The 21,173-nt window shown below is 39.9% G+C and overlaps 1 protein-coding gene across 3 annotated transcripts; it reads right to left on the bottom strand.

Moving 5' to 3' along the window:
- Positions 1-385: 385 nt before the first annotated feature.
- On the bottom strand, positions 386-20,461 carry LOC101848219 (GA-binding protein alpha chain). Of its 3 annotated transcripts, none has more exons than XM_005103445.3 (10): positions 20,370-20,461; positions 14,310-14,462; positions 13,335-13,509; positions 12,563-12,716; positions 11,703-11,852; positions 11,016-11,228; positions 9,908-9,982; positions 7,520-7,603; positions 5,397-5,629; positions 386-3,291 (listed from the first exon to the last, which is right to left on the bottom strand). In XM_005103445.3, exons 2-10 carry the CDS (start codon positions 14,459-14,461, stop codon positions 3,019-3,021), a joined length of 1,509 nt encoding a protein of 502 aa, XP_005103502.1. In that variant the 5' UTR covers position 14,462; positions 20,370-20,461; the 3' UTR covers positions 386-3,018. The 3 variants fall into 3 exon arrangements, with proteins under 3 accessions (XP_005103502.1, XP_035826976.1, XP_005103501.1); XM_035971083.1 differs by having other exon boundaries at positions 5,406-5,629; XM_005103444.3 differs by lacking the exon at positions 20,370-20,461 and adding an exon at positions 19,661-20,343.
- Between the last annotated feature and the right edge of the window lie 712 nt (positions 20,462-21,173).

The following is a 21,173-nucleotide window of genomic DNA, read 5'->3' as shown; positions in this document are numbered from 1 at the left end:
GGTCAAGATTTACTCTGCTCACCTCTCTAGCTTCAACAGTACAAAGTCTGCTTCGACTATCAAGGCACCCTGGAAAGCGGGTCACAAGAGTGTGACAAACATACAAAAGAAGTAGAGAAAATTACGACAGTAAGGATTAGGAAAGAAAAAGCAGCAGTTCCCTGTTGCAGTTCAGGCACAGTTATGAGCATGACATTGTTAGATAAGCCCATTTACAATTCTACTGTGCATTAGAACGAGAAATGTCCCCACTTTGGGAATGGTCTAAAAACACTTTAGTCAGCGGCACCGCCCTGGCGGGAAAACACCTATTTGTAGCCCAACGTTACACTTAGGAAAGGAATTGATTCCGATAAATAATTTTTTTAAATGTTAGTTTTTTTTATCTGGGCTAAGCCCCCCCCCCCCATCGTGATCATCATAAATGAGTAAATCTGTTCACGTCTATCCCTATTTATAAGTTAATTGTGACAATCGGTTGTTCTTCTCACACGTGTGAGTGCATGGTTAAGCCTTTCGCAAGAAAAATTGGTACACCCCTTTGAGGCACTACCCCCTGTGGTAATACAGAAAGGAAGGGAAGGGGAAGACAGAAAAAAAGAAGAGCAAAATAAAGCATACACAACATATATCACACACAAGCGTTAGAACAGGCACCCACATACATTACAAGAGTATGGGGAAGGTGCCCCTCCCGCTGGTATGCTATGGATGTATATTATTCGTTATCACCCAGCCTATTGAGGAAGAGTGATCAAGCCTTTGTATGTACAGAAATCTATAAATCTGGTGAAAGATCACGGGATAAGGGCCACTTCGGCCGCCAGAGCAGGGCCGTATAGGAAGGAAACAAAAAACAAAAACATAAAAATAAGAGATGCAATAAGACAATCAGGATTCGCATATAACCTTTTCTATATACATCTCATACACGCACAAAAAAAAGGGAAAAAAAGGAATTCTTCAAGGTAAAAGAAATGTTTCCATCTGGTCAGTTGGCTGACCCATCTACTTTGTTCATTCCACTAGAATTGCGCTGTTTGCATCTTGCTCAGGCAACAAAACATTTTTTGGACCTGATTGTTTTACTGTAATCAGCTCAAGTCAAATAGGGTGGTACAAAAGTCACTTTCTATACAACTATAGCATACGAATCAGAGAAGCTGAAATTGGAAGGGCATTTAAAAGAAGAGGTTCAAAGACTTTCTTGTGACAGTCTAATAGAGATGAATGGGCGAAGTTTTTGCTCCTTGCTTTATTCATTTCAATTTCAAAGCAATTTGAAAAATTAAAAATGAATAATTTGATCATGTGAATAATTGTTCCCCATTTTTTAAAAACTGAATTAAATCATATTTCAAAATAACTGAAACCGTTAGAAATAAAACAGAAATCTGGGGCATAAAATTGCTTCTCTTCTCCTTTTCGTGTCTAATCAAAATCATTATAATCTGAGTTCGGAAACAGAGAAAATCATTTATGCACCACCCTTTACAATACAACTGGGGAAAGAAACTTGGCAAAAACTGGAAACGGCAACCATCATCGCAGAGAAACATCCTTGATGTGGCCAAGCAGGAATGATACATTGTGGGTAATTCGAAGTACATCATTCTTTCATTTGTAGGGGACCCCAAAAAAAAAGTCTTCGCACACATTACTCATTCACCATTTTTTTTTGCCATCAAAAAAAAAAAAAAAAAAAAATATTATATGTACAATATATGGGTATACTTTGAGGCAAAACTCTGGTCTGCCAACTTGCAAACATTGCTGTACATGTCAAGTTTTTCACACATTTTCCTGACATCTATCTCTTGTAAAAAAACCAAAAAAAAACCCTCATGAACTCGCACACCTTGAAAAAATTTGAACTGCATTGCTGGGCCAGAACGATCTATAATTATCATTTGGTAGCTTTGATTCTGTTGACATTACCACCCGACTAGACACAAGGCAAGCTATTTTAAAGGTATACACTTGGTTCCTCCCACAAAAAAAAACGGAAAAAAAAAACGAGAGGAAAACCAAATTCAGGAAGGAAGAGGAAAAGAGTTGTCCATCCAACCCCCCCCCCCCCCCCCCAACTCTGATTCTGACAACAATCGCAACCAGCTTTGCTAAATCAGCCAGCCCATGACAAGGAGAAATTGAATACAGACCCCACCTTACGCACATCAGCAGCTGAGATGCCCGTGCTAACATCAAAGGCAGATTAGTATTCAACCATATTCAAACCAGCATAGCAATTTATCATGAATGCAATCAGACAGGATTTATGTTTCTAATAATTCGCTTTTCACCTCCATTTTAGCAGTTCTCTGAAAAATGAAACCAGTTTCACATGCAACGCAGATAAGATGACATGCTGAAAAGAATCCCAAGGAGTGATGGAGTCATTCCTTTTTTTTGTGAGAAGCAATCTTCCTTAAAAAAAAAAAAAAACAGAAAGAAAAAAACAACAACCCCCGAACTCTCACTGTTTTTTTCAGCAAGTCATTATCCCAGCCCTACACGTGTTACAACAGTTTCTTGTTTCCAGGAACCTAGAATGGCCCACTTATAAATCTTTCTATACCAATATGTACATTACAGGAACATTTTACATGGCTGCCCTGTACACCCAATACACTTCTCCTCCTCGATTAACCTAACTTTTAGCAGTCCAATGCCAATACATTTTGCTAGTCCACAGTTAAGTCAAATATCTGCTCTCCACCGTGCATATCTTTTTTTCTCAATCCGCAGCGTCTGTGCTTCTCTCTCTCAAGTCACTCCCCCTCTACATTCATGTCTCTCGTCTGTCTAAGCATCTCTCTCACTCTCTATCCCTTTTCAATCTCTTCACTTGCTCTCTCCATTTATATATTTGTCATTCAATCTGTGCATTTCTCTCTCTCCCCCTTCACTGCACCATCTTTACAACTGAGTGTCAAATAGTCTGTCTGTGTATACACACACACACACACGCAAACCCCCCCCCCCCCTTCTCCCTCAAGTTCATACAGGCTTGTATAGTCAATCCACTGTCTGCACCACCTGTGTCCGCTGCTCAATGATCCGCGAGGACGCCGTGTGCTGCTCAATGAGGCGTGCTGCAGTGGCTGCTGCCTGCGCGTCAGACTTCATGACGTAGGTCAGGCGTGTTCGTGAGTGGACGTGTGGGGCACGGCGGTCCACCACTGATATCTCTTCGCTTGTGCCCACCAAGCGGCTCAGCTCAGCGGCAGTGTACCCGAGTAGCATCTTCAAGTCGCAGACAAACTTGTACACAAACCGCTTCCCATGAACCTGCACACCAAGAGAAGACAGACACAATCAATTTATTTTTCTCCTAAAAAAACAAACTTTTAACAATAAAAAATTAGGAACCTAGTAACCAGTTAATTCCCCAGGGGAGTTTCCTGAAAACGATTGCACTGTGCAAAAAATCCTTGTCAACATTGAAATTAAACTTTTTCTAGGTAAATTGTTATTAAAAGATCTATAACCCATGAGCTAGATATTTTATTTCATAGGAAACACACAAAAAATCACATTCTGCTATTTCACTGTATATTTGACACCGGAACAATCAGTATGGATACTTTGCGGTGCAAGGGGGGGGACTGAGCACTTATGGACCTGTCTGGTGTGCAATGACATTGTTGCCCAGGACAGGTAATACAGGTAACTGTATAATAGTCAAACTAATTTGAGTGCTATTTTGGGCCCAAATCTGATTTTTGGGTAAAACAGTCAAGGGCACAAGATGGAAAGTCACATGGTTAAAGATAGCACAATCCTTTTACAATCATCTTCAGATCAGTTTATCTAATATTCACAAAATAATAATACTGGGTTGACTGAGAAATTACGAACACATTAACAAAGTGAAAATCACTGATACTCTGATAATCTCTACCCGTTTCAGTCACTTATCAATAGCTATACACCTGAAGGCATTGTTTCAAAGTTTGTATCTTTTATCAAATACTAATTCAAGAATGTCCACCAAACAGGATTCAAATTGTGATTGGAGGGTCCTTTGATGTGGTTTGCTTCTTCTTTTCTAACAAACACCTATCATCCTTATTCTCCTCTTTCTTCTTTTGCATCTCTTACTTTCCATTAACACCTCTAATGTTCAGTACTTTAATAACTGAATTGTGCTGCAAGTGCCATCAATGGGCAACTAAAATGAAAGACTTCAAGTAAAGGTGTCCAAGCCCAAGGCAGGAAGAGAAACATTTTGAACAACACGGTACAGAAAGAACTACAACTTCTAAGGAATGCCAGAGTGGCAGCAGCTATAGACAGCCTGAGTCACTTAAAGCCAATACATGGGTACAACGATGGTTAATTATACAACATAGAGCTGAAGTTTGCAGTTTGTGGTCATAATGGTCACAATTCCAAAGAATCAGATGAGAACAGCGCCAACACAAGAAAAAAAGAAGAGAAAGCAGGGGGAAAGATTGAGTGCACACCAACCACCCTCTTCAAACCGTTTTAAAAAAACAACACAGTATCTAACAGAAATAATAGGGAATTTCAAAAATTAGAAATGCAATATCCGCGTTTCTTTTGTTTGTTTCTCTTCCATTATAAAGAGCATCAGCAATCAGCATTTAAAACTGTCACATATTATTCAAAATCAACAAGGTAACACCATTACTCTTGTGCAAAAGCCTTTCACGAGGAGCTCAGGAATATATCTAGGATAGCATGCCATTAAACATGCAAACCTTTATTAACACTTTGCCTCCTCGTCTCGCCAATTGGCGATGTTTACCACCCAGTTTCTTTGGATTTTTCCAAAAATATGAAGGCAAAGTGAGAGTAAAGAAGCATACTAATACTGATAAAACTGACAAGCAATGAAGACAACATTAAACATGAGGGATGGGGGAAGCAACAAGCAACAAAGAAAAAGAAAGAAAGAAAAAGAGAAGCAGCAAACCAAACTGTATAAAAGCATAAAAAGGCCATAAATTATCGGTTCTTGTTACATGTAGTTGAATTAAAATATGGAAGGGAGAAGAGTGGAAAAAATATACAGACCACAGGAAAGGACCAGCATGCTTGTCTTCATTAATATTTTTGCCCTTTTTTAATTAAAAAAACCCCCAAAAACATGGGGTGATCCTACAGTACCATGCCACTGATTAGAATGCAACATATTCAGACCAGCCCTTTATTTTCACATGATGCACAAAGCTTTGTACTTCACACAAACTGAAGGTGGGTTAAAAAGAATAAAGAAAAGACCACGTAAAAAAAAAAAGCAAAAGAAAACAAATTTTAAGCACTGATTTTATAAAAGGGCGAAGGTAGGGACGAGGTAGAGGGGGAAACATCCATACCGGCTGAGAGGGACAGGCAACAAAATCTAGAAAAAGTAGGGAGTCACTTACATTACGTACCTTGGCAATCATGTCGCCGTCGTAGTAGTACCTTAAGGCCCGCGACAGCTTCTCGTAGTTCATGGTGGGCTTGTTCTTGCGCTGGCCCCACATCTGGGCCACCACCTCGGGGTTGACCAGCTTGAACTCACCCTCCTCCCCTACCCAGGCGATGACTTCGCGGCACATCTTGTCCGTCAGCAACTCCAGCAGGAACTGCCACAGCTGGATCTGTCCGTTGTTACCTGTACACAGCACAAGGAGATCGCTAGAGAGTTTGGGTTTTGTTTTTTAAAAGTTTGTTTTGTTTAAAAGTAAGCATTTTACGGCATTTGCAACACAATTAGGCCATATAACTGCTGAAGGTGGGAGGTGTTACAAGAGAATAACAAACGCAATACAGAAAGGAGAGAAAAGGATGACAGATGTTTGAAAGGAAAGGAGAAGCAAACCACAGCAGAGCACCTGCCAATCTTCCACTTTTAAAACATGTCATAAAAATAATAATAATAATTACATTTATACAGTGCATATCCATGCTCTATTTACATTACAACTATTTCCACCCCAACAAACCCTAAAACACTCAGAAACATTTCCAGTTTTCCTGATATGCATACAGTGCAAACAACCAATTGAGCACTCAAAACACTATCCAACTGAAAAGATCTTTCTCCCTTATAGCCAGGTACCCATTCCCACCTGAATAAAGTGAAGAAAATTTGAGTCAAGTGCCTTTTTCAAGAACACAACATTGGGACCCGCAACCTCATGACTACTAATCTTGTTGCCTAACCACTAGACTAACAACACCATTTAAGTACCTGCACTAAATGAGGGTTGTTGAGCCCAAACTTAAACTAAAGCACCATAGGCCCCTCTGTGAAGTTAACATTTTTTTTTTTAAGCCTTAAAATTATAAACAAATATCATCAACACTTTATACACAGAACAAATTTTGCAGCAACAAGAAAACAAACAACACTCAAACATCGCAAATGATTATTTCACAAAAGTATTACAAACTGTGCAGGGACTTGTACAGTCGGCTTTTACCTGTACCTTTCTTTAACTGTTTTTATCCTCACGGTACCCCCACGGACTCTGTACCCGTCCTGGGGCTGCCGCGCCATATGAGTTGGAATTCAGAGTGCATATTTCAAAGTGCTGTATTTCTTACTTTTACTCTTAGGTTTTAAGGAAATTTGGCAGTTATGTTAGAAATAGAATGTAGTTTTGGTAAAAGCATGTGGTGAGGAATTACACCAATTGCACCATGTAGATTTTGAAGTGTATTCCACCCTCCAACTTGACCCTGATTGCTGCACCCATGACATCCCATTGGATTTTATAGATTTAGCCCTACCCATTGATACAGCACAAATTCCAGCACTGACCCCTTCACCATGATCTGAATCGCTATTGCATGAGTCTAAGTCCTGTTCGTTATCATCCACAACGGAAATTACGGCACTTGATTCAGAGTCACTTTCATTAAATTAGTATAATTCTCCATCACAACCCACCGTCACTTCAAGAAGTACTTTGTCGGTCGTGAACGTGCATGTTCAAGACATCATTCAAGCTTCTACACCCATCAAAAACAAAGAAACTGCTGTTGATTGGGAAATTTAAATATTCAGACAGCTAGCATCGCCGTATTTGAGTATTTGAGTAATTACAAGCAGAACTAGCTTTTTTAACATGACCATATAGCTGTTCCGAGTTAACTCTTAGCCCGGACTGGTCCTCGTTACGAGTATACACGTAGCCCGGATAAAAAGAGTTAAAGGCAAGAACTTGTTCAGCTGGCTTACAGCTGTATCTTTCTCCAAATACAAGAACGTTAACAGTTGGCTTTACCTGTATCTTTTTCCAAATACAGGAACTTTTACTATTGGCTTTACCTGTATCTGTCTCCAAATACAAGAACTTATACAGTTGGCTTTATGAGTATCTTTTTTTTAAATGAAGGAACTTATACAGTTGGCTTTAAAATTTTAAATGCAGAAACTTAGACAGTTGTTCTTTAACATGTAGCTATCTTTCTTTGACTTAAAAAATTAACAGATTTAGATGATAACCACAATAGCAACATTGTTGTGGAGATATCCTAGAAGACCCATAAATCTCACCTGTCCTGTTTCCAGGAGACATTCTCTCCTCTCCCGTGATCCGCGGCGAGCGAGGCCGGTGCTTGCCCACAGACCGCACTCTCCCTGAGAACATACATCACAGTTCTAGAAAATTTTAAGGCACTTGCAACACAATTAGGTCATATAAAAGCCTAATACTAAAGGTGTTACAAGAGAGTAATATACACATAAAAAGACAGTTTTCCCTTCATCACATGACCAGAGGGCAATCAACAAAACTCCAATAGGCCAACAGGAGGTGCAACCCCTCAAATAAGCATTCAACACATACGAAAATCAAACTCAATTATGCTGGGGCCATATTGATTTATACTTTGAGGTTATGTCTTGTCTGTCTTCTTTTTTCCTATAGTCAAGGACGATTGAGTATTCCTTGAATGAAATAAATCTATCTGGACCCAGTAAGACTGACATTAACCACTTCACTGCCCCGGCCCATTGATCAGCGGGCCAAGAAGTGCTTCCCTGTGCCATGTGCCCGCTGATTCGACGGGCCTATGATGAAGACATTTTAGTGTAATTTTCCACCTTTTAAAGGGACAAAACTGTGTTGCGCCTGACTAATCCTCATTGATAATACAGTAGTCTCCCGTGAATCTGAGCGTCATTTTCATTGTTTTGAAGAAGTGAAGTGTTGACGTTCTGAGTTGTGTTTTTGGGGGTGTTTTTTTTTGCTTTTCGCAATGGCATCCAACAGACCAGTCTATCGACCTTTCTTTTTAGCTGCAGAAGTTCTACACGAAAATATGAAAGACTGTAACAGTGATGATAATGATTTCAATTGAGTTTCAGAGTTAGGGGCTCTATGTGACGCTTGTAATAATTGGAGCAATTTTCCCCAGCACAGCTATGTAGCTCATAGCCGGCAGTGAAGGGGTTAAAACATGAAACATCTCAGTTCCTTTCTTAAAGACACCACATCGGACCAAGCTGCTGAGCCTCAAACCTCTGAACCTGCAACATCACGATTATGAATCCAGTAGCCTAAACCACTAGCCCATACGTGCCAATGTTGCCTGGGCCAAAATCTGTAGTTGACACAAATTTTTGTCCAAAAATCTGAAGTTGACCTAAAAAATCTGAGGTAGGCTGTATTACCACTTGCCGCATACTTAATTGGGGACTCTTATTAATATTTTGACCCACACATACATGAGTGTGTTTGCGACTTCAAACAAATGTAGAAAATGACAAAGAGCAAAAAACAAAAATTGCAATTACGATGAAAAATTAAATTTTTATCTGACTTTAATGAAAGAAGAGTAAATTCTAAGAACTGTGGTTTTTTAATTTTTTAAATCCATTCATAAATAAAAAAGTTATTGGGATCTTTTGTTTCAAAATTTGGGGGGACTTTCATATAGGAATATATTGCCAAAAAGTGGGTCCATTCTTGATGTATTTTGAGGAAAAACTGTTTATAAGACAGTAATGAGTTGGAAGTATACGAAAGAAACTTGGCATCTTCGTGTGATTTTTAGTGCAGAATCTAGTTCTGCTATCACTTTTTCGAAATCTATCTTTGGATCTTTAAGACTAATATGAAATGTGCATAAAAACATGTTGAATTGCGCAACATCGCTTGAACTATGGCCGATCACCCCTCTACCCCTTAGCAAAGCAGTATTGGGAAAACCCGCAATGACGCCATTGGTTATCTGTTTAGTTTTAGCAGTTTTAACATTGTTTTACTGTAAAACTCTCTGGTTTTGGGCAGTCAATCACATGCCGCCTAGCAATCACGCCCCTCTTGCATACCGGCAACTCGTGTGTTGGGTCCGTGATCTAGTTTCCAGCTCCAGTGTTTTATCAATGGACGGGTGGTAATTTTAAATTGGTACATAAAGTATAGGCCTACTACACACAAAGATCTGAAATTTTACAGCAATAAAGAATACATGTGGGACGCTTGTCGGTGGCTTATCTCTCAAAATCGGTGGATCGGCAGTTTGACCAAAAAGTCGGTATTATACTGATTTTTTCTGTAGGGTAGGCAGGTATGCTAGCCACCTAGTGGGGTTCAATGTTGTTCCTCCTCCTTTTCTAATACAGTTCCTCAGACTACTGTACAGACAGGGGACCAGGGTGCTTAGTCTATATAATGTTTTTTAGTCTAGTAAGAGTTTTACATAATTTGTAACACAAAAAGGGCTCATAAGAGCTGAATATTAAGGGTGAAACCACTAGAGATTAACAAACAAATACAAGAAGGAGAGATAAAGACAACAGATATGTTGGCAAGGAAAGAAGGAGCAAACGACATCAGAGCCCCCACCAACCACCCACATCCACATAATGACCTTCATCACGCCAAGCAAAGCGTAAAAAATTCAAATAAAACCATAACAGCAGCCAATCAACACTTACCGTATTTGCCTTCAGCGTCTGATGTGGACACGGTGATGGTAGTAATGGCGTGGGGCGTTGGCTGCTGCATCACAGCTGGAGGAGGACAAACAGACACATTGCAGTTTCCTTGTTTGTTTTAATAGAGGTTATATAGCGCTCGCAACTGCGTAAGGTCATATGAGCGCCAAGGGGTGTATATCAACAGAGAGGTCCTTACAGGGAATCAGGCTTACTCTGCTCACCTTGCTAGCTTCAACAGCACAAAGTCTGCTTCGACTATCAAGGAACCACGGAAATAGCGGGTCACAAGAATGACAAACACACAAAAGAAGTAGAGGAAAAATTATGCTAGTAAAGAATAGGAAAGAAAAAGCAGCAGTTCCCTCCTGTTGCAGTTCAGGCACAGTTATGAGCTTGACATTATGAATGAGAATCAGCACATTTACAATTACAATTCTACTGTGCATAAAAACATGGTTAATGTCCCCCCTTCGGGAATGGCCTAACGGCACTTCAGTCAGCAGTACTGCCCCGGGGAGTACGCAGTCTCCCATTCAGCTTTGCTCAAGTGACACACTTTGAACACGCATACTTGTAACAATAATTATAATAAAAACAATAGTAATAATAATAAACATATTTATAAAAGTAAATATAATAACAATAATGGTAAGAGTTTGTCCTCCAATGTCTGACAAGTGACTAATGCATCAGCAGAGAAGAATATTTCTTATTCTGACATAGATAAAATATAAAATTAAAGAGGATTTGTGGCTTCTGCTATGGCCAATTAGAACCAAATGTGGTCGAGAAGAGTTTGCCAGATTTTAAGCAATTAAAAGGTTCATTTCCACTCGTGGGTGTGCATGGCTTGCAGGTTACTCTCTTGGCTTTAGTATTTGCATCATTAACTATATGACAGTCAGTAAAATAGCATCATTACAATGAGGTAACCCTACACAGCTTAGGTGCACAGGTCCTGTAGGCTCTGTGGTAAAAATAATTCCTTGAGAGACCTTCTTTCCATCAAGGTAACCCTGAGCATTCTTCAAAAATAACCAGCCATACATTGTTTGAATGACTCATTTGGTCTTAGTTTATAAATAAATATAAAAGAGCTACTCACCCACAAACTTGCACTTGCGCAGCAGCTCCAAGTGTGTCCAGAAGATGTCACCGGGGTCATTGGGGATGTGCTGCACAAACTCTGGGTGCGTCATGGCACAGAGCTGTTCCCCGTTCAGGTTGAAAGCTTCAATATTGACATTCAGCAGACGAAACTCCTTCACTGCCCACTGGATCCAGTGCTTGACGTGCAGTTCACTCCACTGGGCTGGGTCTGATAAAAGCAAATAATTCTTCTTTCAAAGAAATTGTTATCTCATAAAAGGCCATGAAGCCCACAAGAATTCCTACCCCGATCATTAAGTCATCTATCCATGCAAAGTCTACGGGTAGGGGGAGGAGTTGAAAACAATTCAGTAAGTAAAATCAAGCAGCATCAGTGAAGCAGCTTTTGAGTGTTTTCTGGCATGACACATTTACTTCAACATTGCACAATGAACTCCCAACACAAATAAACAAATTGTCTTCTGTAAAAAAATAGCAACAACAAACCCCGTCTTTCAACACGCATAATAAGCGAGTCCTGCCCCCCCCCCTTTCATCTTAAAATAATCAGTCTTCTGAGTAGTACAAAAATTAACTATTCATGAGGCAACTATTTCCATTTCCATAAATCATGCCTCCCTGCCCTTTTCGGCACATATTCAATATGAAAACAACATAACTAATTTCTCAATGCTAAACTTACCAAACGGAATTTTTAATCTTTCTTGGTCTCGTCGAAAGTTCTGGTCAACAATCCAACGTGTTACATTTTCCGATTCTTCAGGCAAGGGAATGACAACCTTGGCATTCTGACTTTGAGAGGCACTGTTGGACTGCAGAGCCTGCTCCGCGGCTGGAACGAAGGACACAAATTTGAGTTGATTGATAGAAATGAAAAGACAAAGTTTTCAGCTGTAAAGGGTTTGGAAATTAAAAAAACAAACATATTTTTTTTTCTCCCTGCATGCACATTATCAATTATTCGTCAGTTAAGGACAGTGAAAATTGGTCCACCCATATAGGTAGTAACTGAAGTAACAACTTACATAGTTCTATACTTTGTGCTGACATTCTTAAGATCTTTACCCCAATCATAATCAAAATGTTTAAACGAACACACCTCTAATTTTCTAAACAAAATAAGATAAAATTTATAGTCCGGACTTCCATTTTCACTTTCCAGACACCAAACAAAGAGACCATGCATTTTACAGAAAGGAATGAACAGGAAACTGAACATACGGAGCACATATACTGAAATATCGAAGAAGAACAAGGTCATCCAGTGAAATTCACAGGTCTTAGAAATAACACTAATTTCATCAAGATTCAAGCATTTTTAGACAGTTCCTGTTATTTTTCATGCCCCTACAAAACCAATATCCAAAGACCCTCAAAAATTGTCCTGGAGTCAAGACAAATCAAGAGTAACTCTATTTTATACATACACTATAACTTTTAAACCTAAGTCTCCCTGCCAATAAAGCAGAAGGAAATAAGGCCTGAGAAACCAAATGGCTACTACTTATAACATTTCTCCTCCACCAAATGACAATTACTTACAATATTTCTCCTCCACCTCATCCTCTGCTGTCTTCAGGATATCCAGAATGTTGATCTTTGGCTTCACCCCAGGCTGTGATTTGACCTCAAGGTTGATCTGCACCATGCCCTCTCCTTGCACACACTGGTCAACAAGGCTTTTCCCACTGTCCAACTAAAATGAATGGATGGAGAAAACAATACCTCTGCTTGAGTCAAATTTATTTAAATTTAGTCTCACTTACTTCAACTCATTCCACTTTCATTTGCTTAAGCTTAAAGACCAATGAGAAAAATCGCTACCCTAGAATTACAAAGTTCTATCTGCACAGTAACTTGTTTTGAGAAATTATACGTTAAACATTTTGAGTTTCACATGTCGAGTATTTTCGAATGCAATTCTTTGAATGTCTTAATAACGACTCCGAATAGTCTTACAATTTTGATAGAGCAGGTAGAAAATTTGGTTTCTGACTTCATTATCATTCTAAAGTAGCTACATGTCATTTTCTGAGAAGAGAAAGCCTAGTCTCAGAGCTGCGGAATGAAATATCAAGCATAAGAAAAGACACGAGGTGACAAACCAAAGTAAAATACAAGTACGCTTAAGAACATTATTACATAAATGTAAATTTACCAGTGCAGTGCCTCTCACTGGCAGCATTTAACAAGCTCACAAAACCCTGTCTTGGGCATGAATGATATTAGGAAAAAAAAAGCCAAGACAAAATTTCAAGATGAAATCTAGAACATACATTCAGTACGTTATTCTCTGTGAGCACTGTATACTCACCTCAATGGAATCCTGCAGATAGAACTGGTGTTCAGCTAAAGAGCACTGCAGCCGAATCTCCAACAGGCGTTTCAATGTGGACAAAGGCTCAGCAATGTCCATATGCTGGATGATGAGGTTCTGGTACTGGGGCGGGGGCTGCTGGGGTTGGATAATCTCCTCCTCATAAACGATTCTGGACAAAGATGCAAACAATACAATTGTTTACAAATATTTCTCAATCTAACATAACAGACGTCATATACAATTATTCGCACTCACACAAAGAGTACAGAAGTCAACCGACTGTCTACACACACAAATAAAACTGAAATCTGAAATTCTGTTAAAAACAAACTATAGTACTTAAAATAAATTTCTCAAGGACTAGTATGTGCTCTTTTAAACAATAAAACACAAAAATAATAATAACATTTAATACCATCAATTATTGAAAACAAGGCTTATTTTTATCTTAATAGTGTACCGTACTACAAAAACAGTGGAACATAGTGCACAATGATTTTTTCTTCCCAAAACAGAAGGGATACAAGAAAGGTAGTAAGGAAATTGAGAATAAATGAAAGGCTTAACTTTCATTGTCTAGCAATACCAGTTAAGCACAACAGGATGTATACCTCATCCCCCTGTACCCTATATGCTATCTAACTAGGGAGGGACATGGTCACATATTTACATAGATGGCAAATCCCTGATAGCTGCCTAAAAGATCTGCTTGCAAGTTCAAAAACAAACCCTGACTTTTATAATAAATCAAAGGACAGTCCTTTAGGGCTGCTTTGAGCTTCTCTTCCTCTTTTTTTCTCAGAAAAGACAGACAAGCCAGGGACTGATACAATCAATGGGAACAAATGAGTTGGATGGGGAGAAAATTGTCAAGGAATCATTCGAGCGTTCAGCCAGAAGAGAAACAAGACTATAAACCAGCACTCTACCTTTCACCGTAAACTTATAAAGCAAAACAATCTCTCTCACCCATCATCCAAACAAACTTCCTCTTCCGTCCTCTGTCGTTTGATGTCCTGCATTGGAATCTCTGTGACTATTTCTGTAATAACCTCGGTCTCTGACGGGTCGACAGCCTCTGCCACCACCTCCATCAAGGCCGGTGATGCTGCTCGTTTCATCCTGCATTAAAAAAAGAAAAAGAAAAGCGCACTTTTATTCCAGGCCTATTACAGCATCAGGCATAAAAAAGCAAATCAAAAGTTAACTGACCCCTCTCCACCTTTGAGGATCTTGATTTTGACGCCGACCTTGCTGCGCACTCCTCCCATTCCAACCAGCACATGCAGGAAAAAACAGACTCCACAAATATGGACGCTCGAATGGATAAAGAATAAGCCAGAAGAAGACAGAAGTGATGACACTGAATGTAGGCTCCCCAATGCTGATTAGGGTGAACAACGCAGACCTGCCTAAAACAGACAAATTTACCTATCTGAGCAGCATAATTAAAACTGACGGCGGCACAAAGGAGGACATCATGAACAGACTCGGCAAGGCAAGATCTGTTCATTAAGCATGATCAACATCTGAAAGTCAGGACAGTTCAGTATGCAGACCAAGTTAAAGTTGTATAACAGCTGTGTACTATCCACACTCCTATATGGAGCTGAATGCTGTAGAATGACTGATCATGACTGTGCCAAGCTATCTTCCCTTCTTTTCATACAACCAGTTTACGCCAAATCCTCCGAATCTTCTGATCCGACAAAATTTCCAAAACAGATCTTTCACGAAAATCAAAATGTAGGCAAAAGGACATGACCGATTTGCATGGCTTATTAAGCCTCTATTTGGTTTTGTACATGACTCTCCTTACTGAGATTACATTTTTCAGTAATACAGATATCACTTCGGTCCCGGCGGTCCTGTCATAACCAAGGACCACTGTATCATCTAGTCTAGTCTCCTTATCTGTCCAGAAACATATACAAATGACCCAATAGCCTGTACCTGTAGACCTAGACTTGTTGAAATATATATCGCCGATGTCGCAAGCAACCCCTATAGGTCCAAATTTTGATCACTTTCTTTTTTAACACCCTCCGAAACCTCTATCAAAGATGAACATTTCAATGTCACTAAAATAAGTTTTAATACTATGTAACTATGGTTATGGCTTACAATTTTCTTGCTTTTCATGATTGCTGTTCAGAACATAACAATGCCAATCGCCCACAGCGGTCTGGGCCAGAAATCGGGCTCCATGTGAGGGGTAATTTTTTAAGCCATTTGGCATCAGCGATAGTGCACAACTATCTTGAACAGAACTCAAGATATTGCAATTGAATGAAGTGATGTAGCCTTGTTTCAGAGGTGAAATTAGCGAGAAAATGACCGCCAAAGTTTGGTAACTTCAATAGCTAAAGAGTCCTTGAAAACAAAAAAATGACATATTTTGTGCCGTTAATCCATTTTTCAGTTAATTTAACAAGGAAATGTGTTTTTGTTGACACAAAAGAGGTTGAGCCCAAAAACAAAAATTCGATAAAAATGGCCAAATTTCCGGAAAAATTCCTGTTTCTCCGAGTTCAGTCTTTTGAAATTGACAGGCGCCTGACTTCACCACACTGCCTCACATGTCACCAATCAGTCCATTGTGGATTTTCCCTTGTAGATTTCCCTTGTACAGCTTTGTTAAATTGTAGAAGGGGTGATTGGAGAATAGCACTGATTCTTTAAAGAGAACAAAGTTTATCGTTTCTGTCAGGTGGACTAAATTCAACTAATTCCTGACCAGTGAAATTAAAATTAGACCAAAGTCTTTGATGTGTTGAAAACTTAGATCTGCGTTGCAATGCCTCGCAAGTCTGTGTCCCACTATCGGTAACACCTCAAGCGATGTCGCACAATTCAACAAATTTTCAAGCAATATAATCTCGTAAAGACGCAAAGTGATAAAACAGATTCTGCACAAAAAAATCATGATGCAAAGTTCATTACTGACTTAAAATTTTACAGTTTCCCCTACAAAATAACCATCCTTCCCAGAACCTCCTTTTTGACTACATGCCCGGTTACCGTGTATGTAGACACCGAGGCTAGGTGTGCCCGGTACATGCCGTTAAACGTAGAAGACGCATCTTTCTGATTGGCTGCTAATTTTAGTACTGTGATGTCATCACTTCCCGGGATACCCACATGGAATGACGTGTTTTCGGTAACATTTCAGATTTCCTAGATCTAGATTCTAGAGATCTAGATCTAGTAGGCCTACTTGGACATGATGGAAGATCGCTTCTAAATCTAGATCATTGATGCTTAGAACTGTACAATTAAGAATGCTGATGCTTGAAATTGAAACACGGTAAACACAAAGACAATAAACTGCACGAAAATTGCCGTAAAGACGCTGGAGGATTAGATCTACATCCACCCCACCCCCCCCCTCTCCTGCATTCTTCATCACAAATATATATACATTAAAATAGGTACCGCAAACTGGCCGTGCGACCCCGTGGCGCACTGTCACGGAGACCAAAACCCATATTTTTACCCTCCTAAAACACTGTGTGATGATGCATACACAGACACTTGATATATTAGAAGAAAGAGGAGCTTTTCCTCTTTTTAGTGGTATTATTTATTTGAATCAACGATTCTTTTAAAAGCAAAATCTTGCGGGATAAAAGACAATACTATCGAGGTTTTCACCGCAGCGGCCGCGCGTTTCGTGTATTGATTTTTAGAGTGACCTCGGTTGAACAGGAACGGGGAGCGTATGGTATTAAACTGCAATCTGATTCGTCGATATATCTCAAGATGAGAAGACGCTCTTTCCGGTGATGTATTTCTAAAGACTGTCCTTAAAGAATTAATAGAAGAGATTTGCGTGTGAAAACTTTCGGTGCTGTTTTTATATGGAACCAGTGATCGGACTGGCTACGGAAATATATCGGCAGAAAGCCCATTCATTCCTCTTCAAGAATAATACAGCCATTATACGCAAATAAACACCGGACGCTCCCTGTCGGCTCGCAAGCAGGGCACCAACGCCCCGGTTTCGTATAAACTCTCTCTTCTTCCTTTCAGCGCGGCCCGGCGCGCAGCCGATAAGCCGGCGGTCGCGAGTGGTGATTTTAACCTCCCCTTGTATTTCTTGCCGTTTTGGTCAAAAAGCCATGTTTACATCAATAAATTTCCATCTTCTGGTTATGTGATAGCCCTGAAAAAAATTGAGCTTGTTCTTTATGTGCATAGGTGTGTGTCTACAAGTTTTTGTGAATGTCCATTCAAATTTAAGAATGTTGTGACATCTCAAAACGTAGACATTTCGCAATTAAAAAACTGTTAACATTTTTCTGCAACTTCAGATGTTCATAACTTTGTTAAAAATGAAGCTATATTACATACACAGACCTGTCACTCTATGAAACCTTAAAATCAGGATCTCGGGGAGAAAAAATCGGGATTTGGTGAAAAAAATCGGGATCAACAGCAAATCACCAAGGTGACTGCGAAAGCTACTTAATATTTTTCCACGGGTGTCCATAAATTACTTGGCATATATGCACTCTGAGTGTCTTTGTTTGTTTGTGTGTGTGTGTGTGTGTGTGTGTGTGTGTGTGCGCGCGTGTGAGTTATTAATTTTTGTAAATCCTGAAGCATCCCTTCAAGCACTCCTAGTCCAAGTGCCTATACCCCCCCCCCCTTCCACCCCACCAATAAGTCCCGAAATACATGAACTTAAGTTGACCCCATCAACGGACGGTCCCCGACACGCAGAACTCACACGGCGATGTCATGTCACGTGACACGAATGCGCGATTGAAACAATTTTACTAATGGGTCCGACTAACTGCACGTTCACACAAAACACTCGGATGATCGACAGTCGTTCTACTTCTAGTACTCTTGGATAACGACGGAGGCCGGCCGACCAATTGTACCAACAAATCTCTTATCCCTCATAATGCGTTCAGACTAAAGCAACGACAACGGCCGTATGTTAGTCTTGTCAGCGCAGTTACATGTAGTTGTGTAAGGGTCGCTCGTCCGTGTGTTTGATGTGACCGCGCAGTTACCAGACCCCGGACAAGGCTTGTTTTGAAAGTAACAGCGAAACTACGAATATTATTGATTATTTATATGTCCCAAATTGTAACAGTTACCAGGCTATCATCGGAGAATTCTGAGTGTGGGCAAAGATCACACACAACTTGGGGCGAGCCAACTACTAAATGCGGCATCAGTATTTCGGGATATAGTGCTCCGAGTTTCTACTGACAAAAAGGTCAACGGGTGCTTCCCGCGATAAAGGAGAAGTAAGTTTTTAGAAAAATACGGCAGAACAGCAGACTGGGACAAAAAATCGGAATACACATGCGATCGAAATCGGGAAAATCGGGATGCTTGAGACTTGGGGCAAAAAATCGGGATATCCCGACTAAATCGGGATGAGTGGCAGGTCTGCATACATTTGGTATCAAAATGCTCAGAATGATAAATTCTACAAGGTATTGCAGTTAAATAAGAAATCAGAGGGCTTTGAAATTTGAGTTTGTGGTACCTACATTAAAAAACAAACTTCAAAGCAGCTCTACAAATTATAATTTATGGGACTGTTGGTCAGTCGGGAGGAGGAGAAGAGAAGAAAAAAACTGTCCGGGAACGGAACCGAACCGCTCCAAAAATCATTGCATGACTTCAAACGCAGACGCGCTGTCTCTTCGGCCATCAGAACTTCCAAGAGCGAGGTGTAGATTAAGCATAATATAGACACTTCCATCTTTAGTCTTTAGTGCCAAGCGGTTGGCTATACTCAGATGTAGTCACGTGATCGGAGGGGTATCCTGGTCTGACGTCAAACAAGATGGGCGCCTAACCTAAAAATAGTTTGTGTCTTTCTACGTTTAATCGTATGTGTGCCCGGTTACTGTGTACGTAGACACTTCGTAATCGATTTGTGACAGTTTTAGTTTTAGTGGCTTCATGTGTGATCTGCAGCAAACAGTACTGGGTGATCTTGTAGTTCCGTTCGTTAAAGTCCACGATCCATTTGTTTACATCCAGAGAAGAAATCCAGAAGTCTTGATGACCAAAAATACTATTTGAATTAGGCTACACGAAGAGCGGGGATGCAACCTAACTGCAAAACATCAAATTAGGATAAAATTCAGGGGGGCATGCCCCTCTGAACCCCCCCCCCCCCACCTCAGTATTTTTATTAGAGCCCCCCTGAAACCCCCCTACTCTTGACTTTAACTAACGAAAAGTAACTACAAAATCACCCCGTACTGCAGTTTGACACCCGAAGCAGTGCATCTCTGTGTGCGGGAGTGAAAGTAAAAATTTACCCTTGTCCACTAATCTTCATGTACCTGGCGTGGACTCCTCAGACTTTCAGAGTCTAGATCTAGATTAGGTTAGGTCTCTAGAGTCTAGAGTCAGCAATTCTGGTTCTTCCCATTTGACCATTACTTGTATTGTAGAGTCTAGAGAGGTCTGGACCTCGACAAAGTCGAATATGGCGTGTAGATCTAATCTAGATTCTAGATCTTAGAATCAAACACATGGTTGACAAAACGTTAGAAGCGTGTCTCTTTTTGTCACGATGGTAAATCGACATAAATCGATCTATCACAGAGATACCGAAAGTAATCAAAAAGAAAACTGTTGCAAGCAGCGTTCAAAGACGTTTCTTGTGAACAGCTCGAAACGACCATGACCGACATTGTGGTTTCAAAAGTAGGCCACCGTCAATACAATATGGCGGATGATCTATGGTATGGAAGAGGCTCCATGTGCATACAGAGTGAATTTTTGGGGAACTAATGTTTCTTATAATTGTCTGGAACTGTTTAAGAATAATAAATGAGGATGAAAAGGAAGAGGAAATGGTTAAACCAAACGGATGTTTATGAAGAATACTTCCGGCCTTGCCTCCCCACGTTCAACATCCTGTTTGGAGACGAAGAGATAAAACAGTTCTTACACTTTTATTCCTCAACAATAAGCGACCATACTGACTCGTGTATCAATACTTTCCCTCCTCTTAACTGTACAATACATGAAACAATATATACTCACCTGTCTGTAAAAATTCAACTTAATTTCAAAGTGTAAACAGCGGTTATTTTTACCGGAAATCTAAGGCAACGGAAATGGCACCAAGCTCAAAATTTTTGGTCGTTGGTCACGTGATATAGTAGGCTGCGCATTGAATTCTCTGCGCCTATGAGGTTGTGATAAGGCTTAGTGATACTATATTTAGAATGTGAGGATTTCCATCCAGCCGTGACGGCATTTTGTCGATATTTTCCTTTCTTTTCTTCTAGCCTACTTCTATCCTTCCTTGTTCGTTCAGACGAAAGCATTTCCATTCATCATGAATAAAACACAACACGGAATGAATTGACATTTTCGGAACTCTGAATAGCCTAGTGCATTTAAAACTTTTTCCAACTTTTAAACCAGGTCGTAGATCTAGGCCTAGAATCTAGATTTAGTCTAGATATCTAGATCTAGATCTAGATAATCTAGGTAGAAATGGTAGAATCTTGATGCCAAAAAATATAGATCTACGTCCTTTGTATCCGTAGGCAGAATACTGTGAATGTGAATACTTGCGCCTTGATGAATTTTGCAGTTCAGCCTCTCCTTTTGCCAAATATTATCATTATACTTCCAAGCTCAACCCATTATTATGACTTTAATTACTTAACTACCAGCGTTCACTGCGCGATAAACTATGTGGTCGTGGGGGCTTCCAAACTCTTTTTTATCTTAGTTCTTTTCCCAACTGTGGGTCAAAATTTTTGTAGGGGAATTTTATTACCGTTATCTTTAAAAAAGTGTGTGTGCGTGTGTGTGTGTGTGTGTGTGTGTGTGTGT

Source organism: Aplysia californica, unplaced genomic scaffold, assembly GCF_000002075.1.
Source record: "Aplysia californica isolate F4 #8 unplaced genomic scaffold, AplCal3.0 scaffold00372, whole genome shotgun sequence".
NCBI classification, from domain to species: Eukaryota; Metazoa; Mollusca; class Gastropoda; order Aplysiida; family Aplysiidae; genus Aplysia; species Aplysia californica.
The sequence above is the reverse complement of the archived record's forward strand: the minus strand, read 5'-3'. Positions and strand labels throughout refer to the sequence as shown.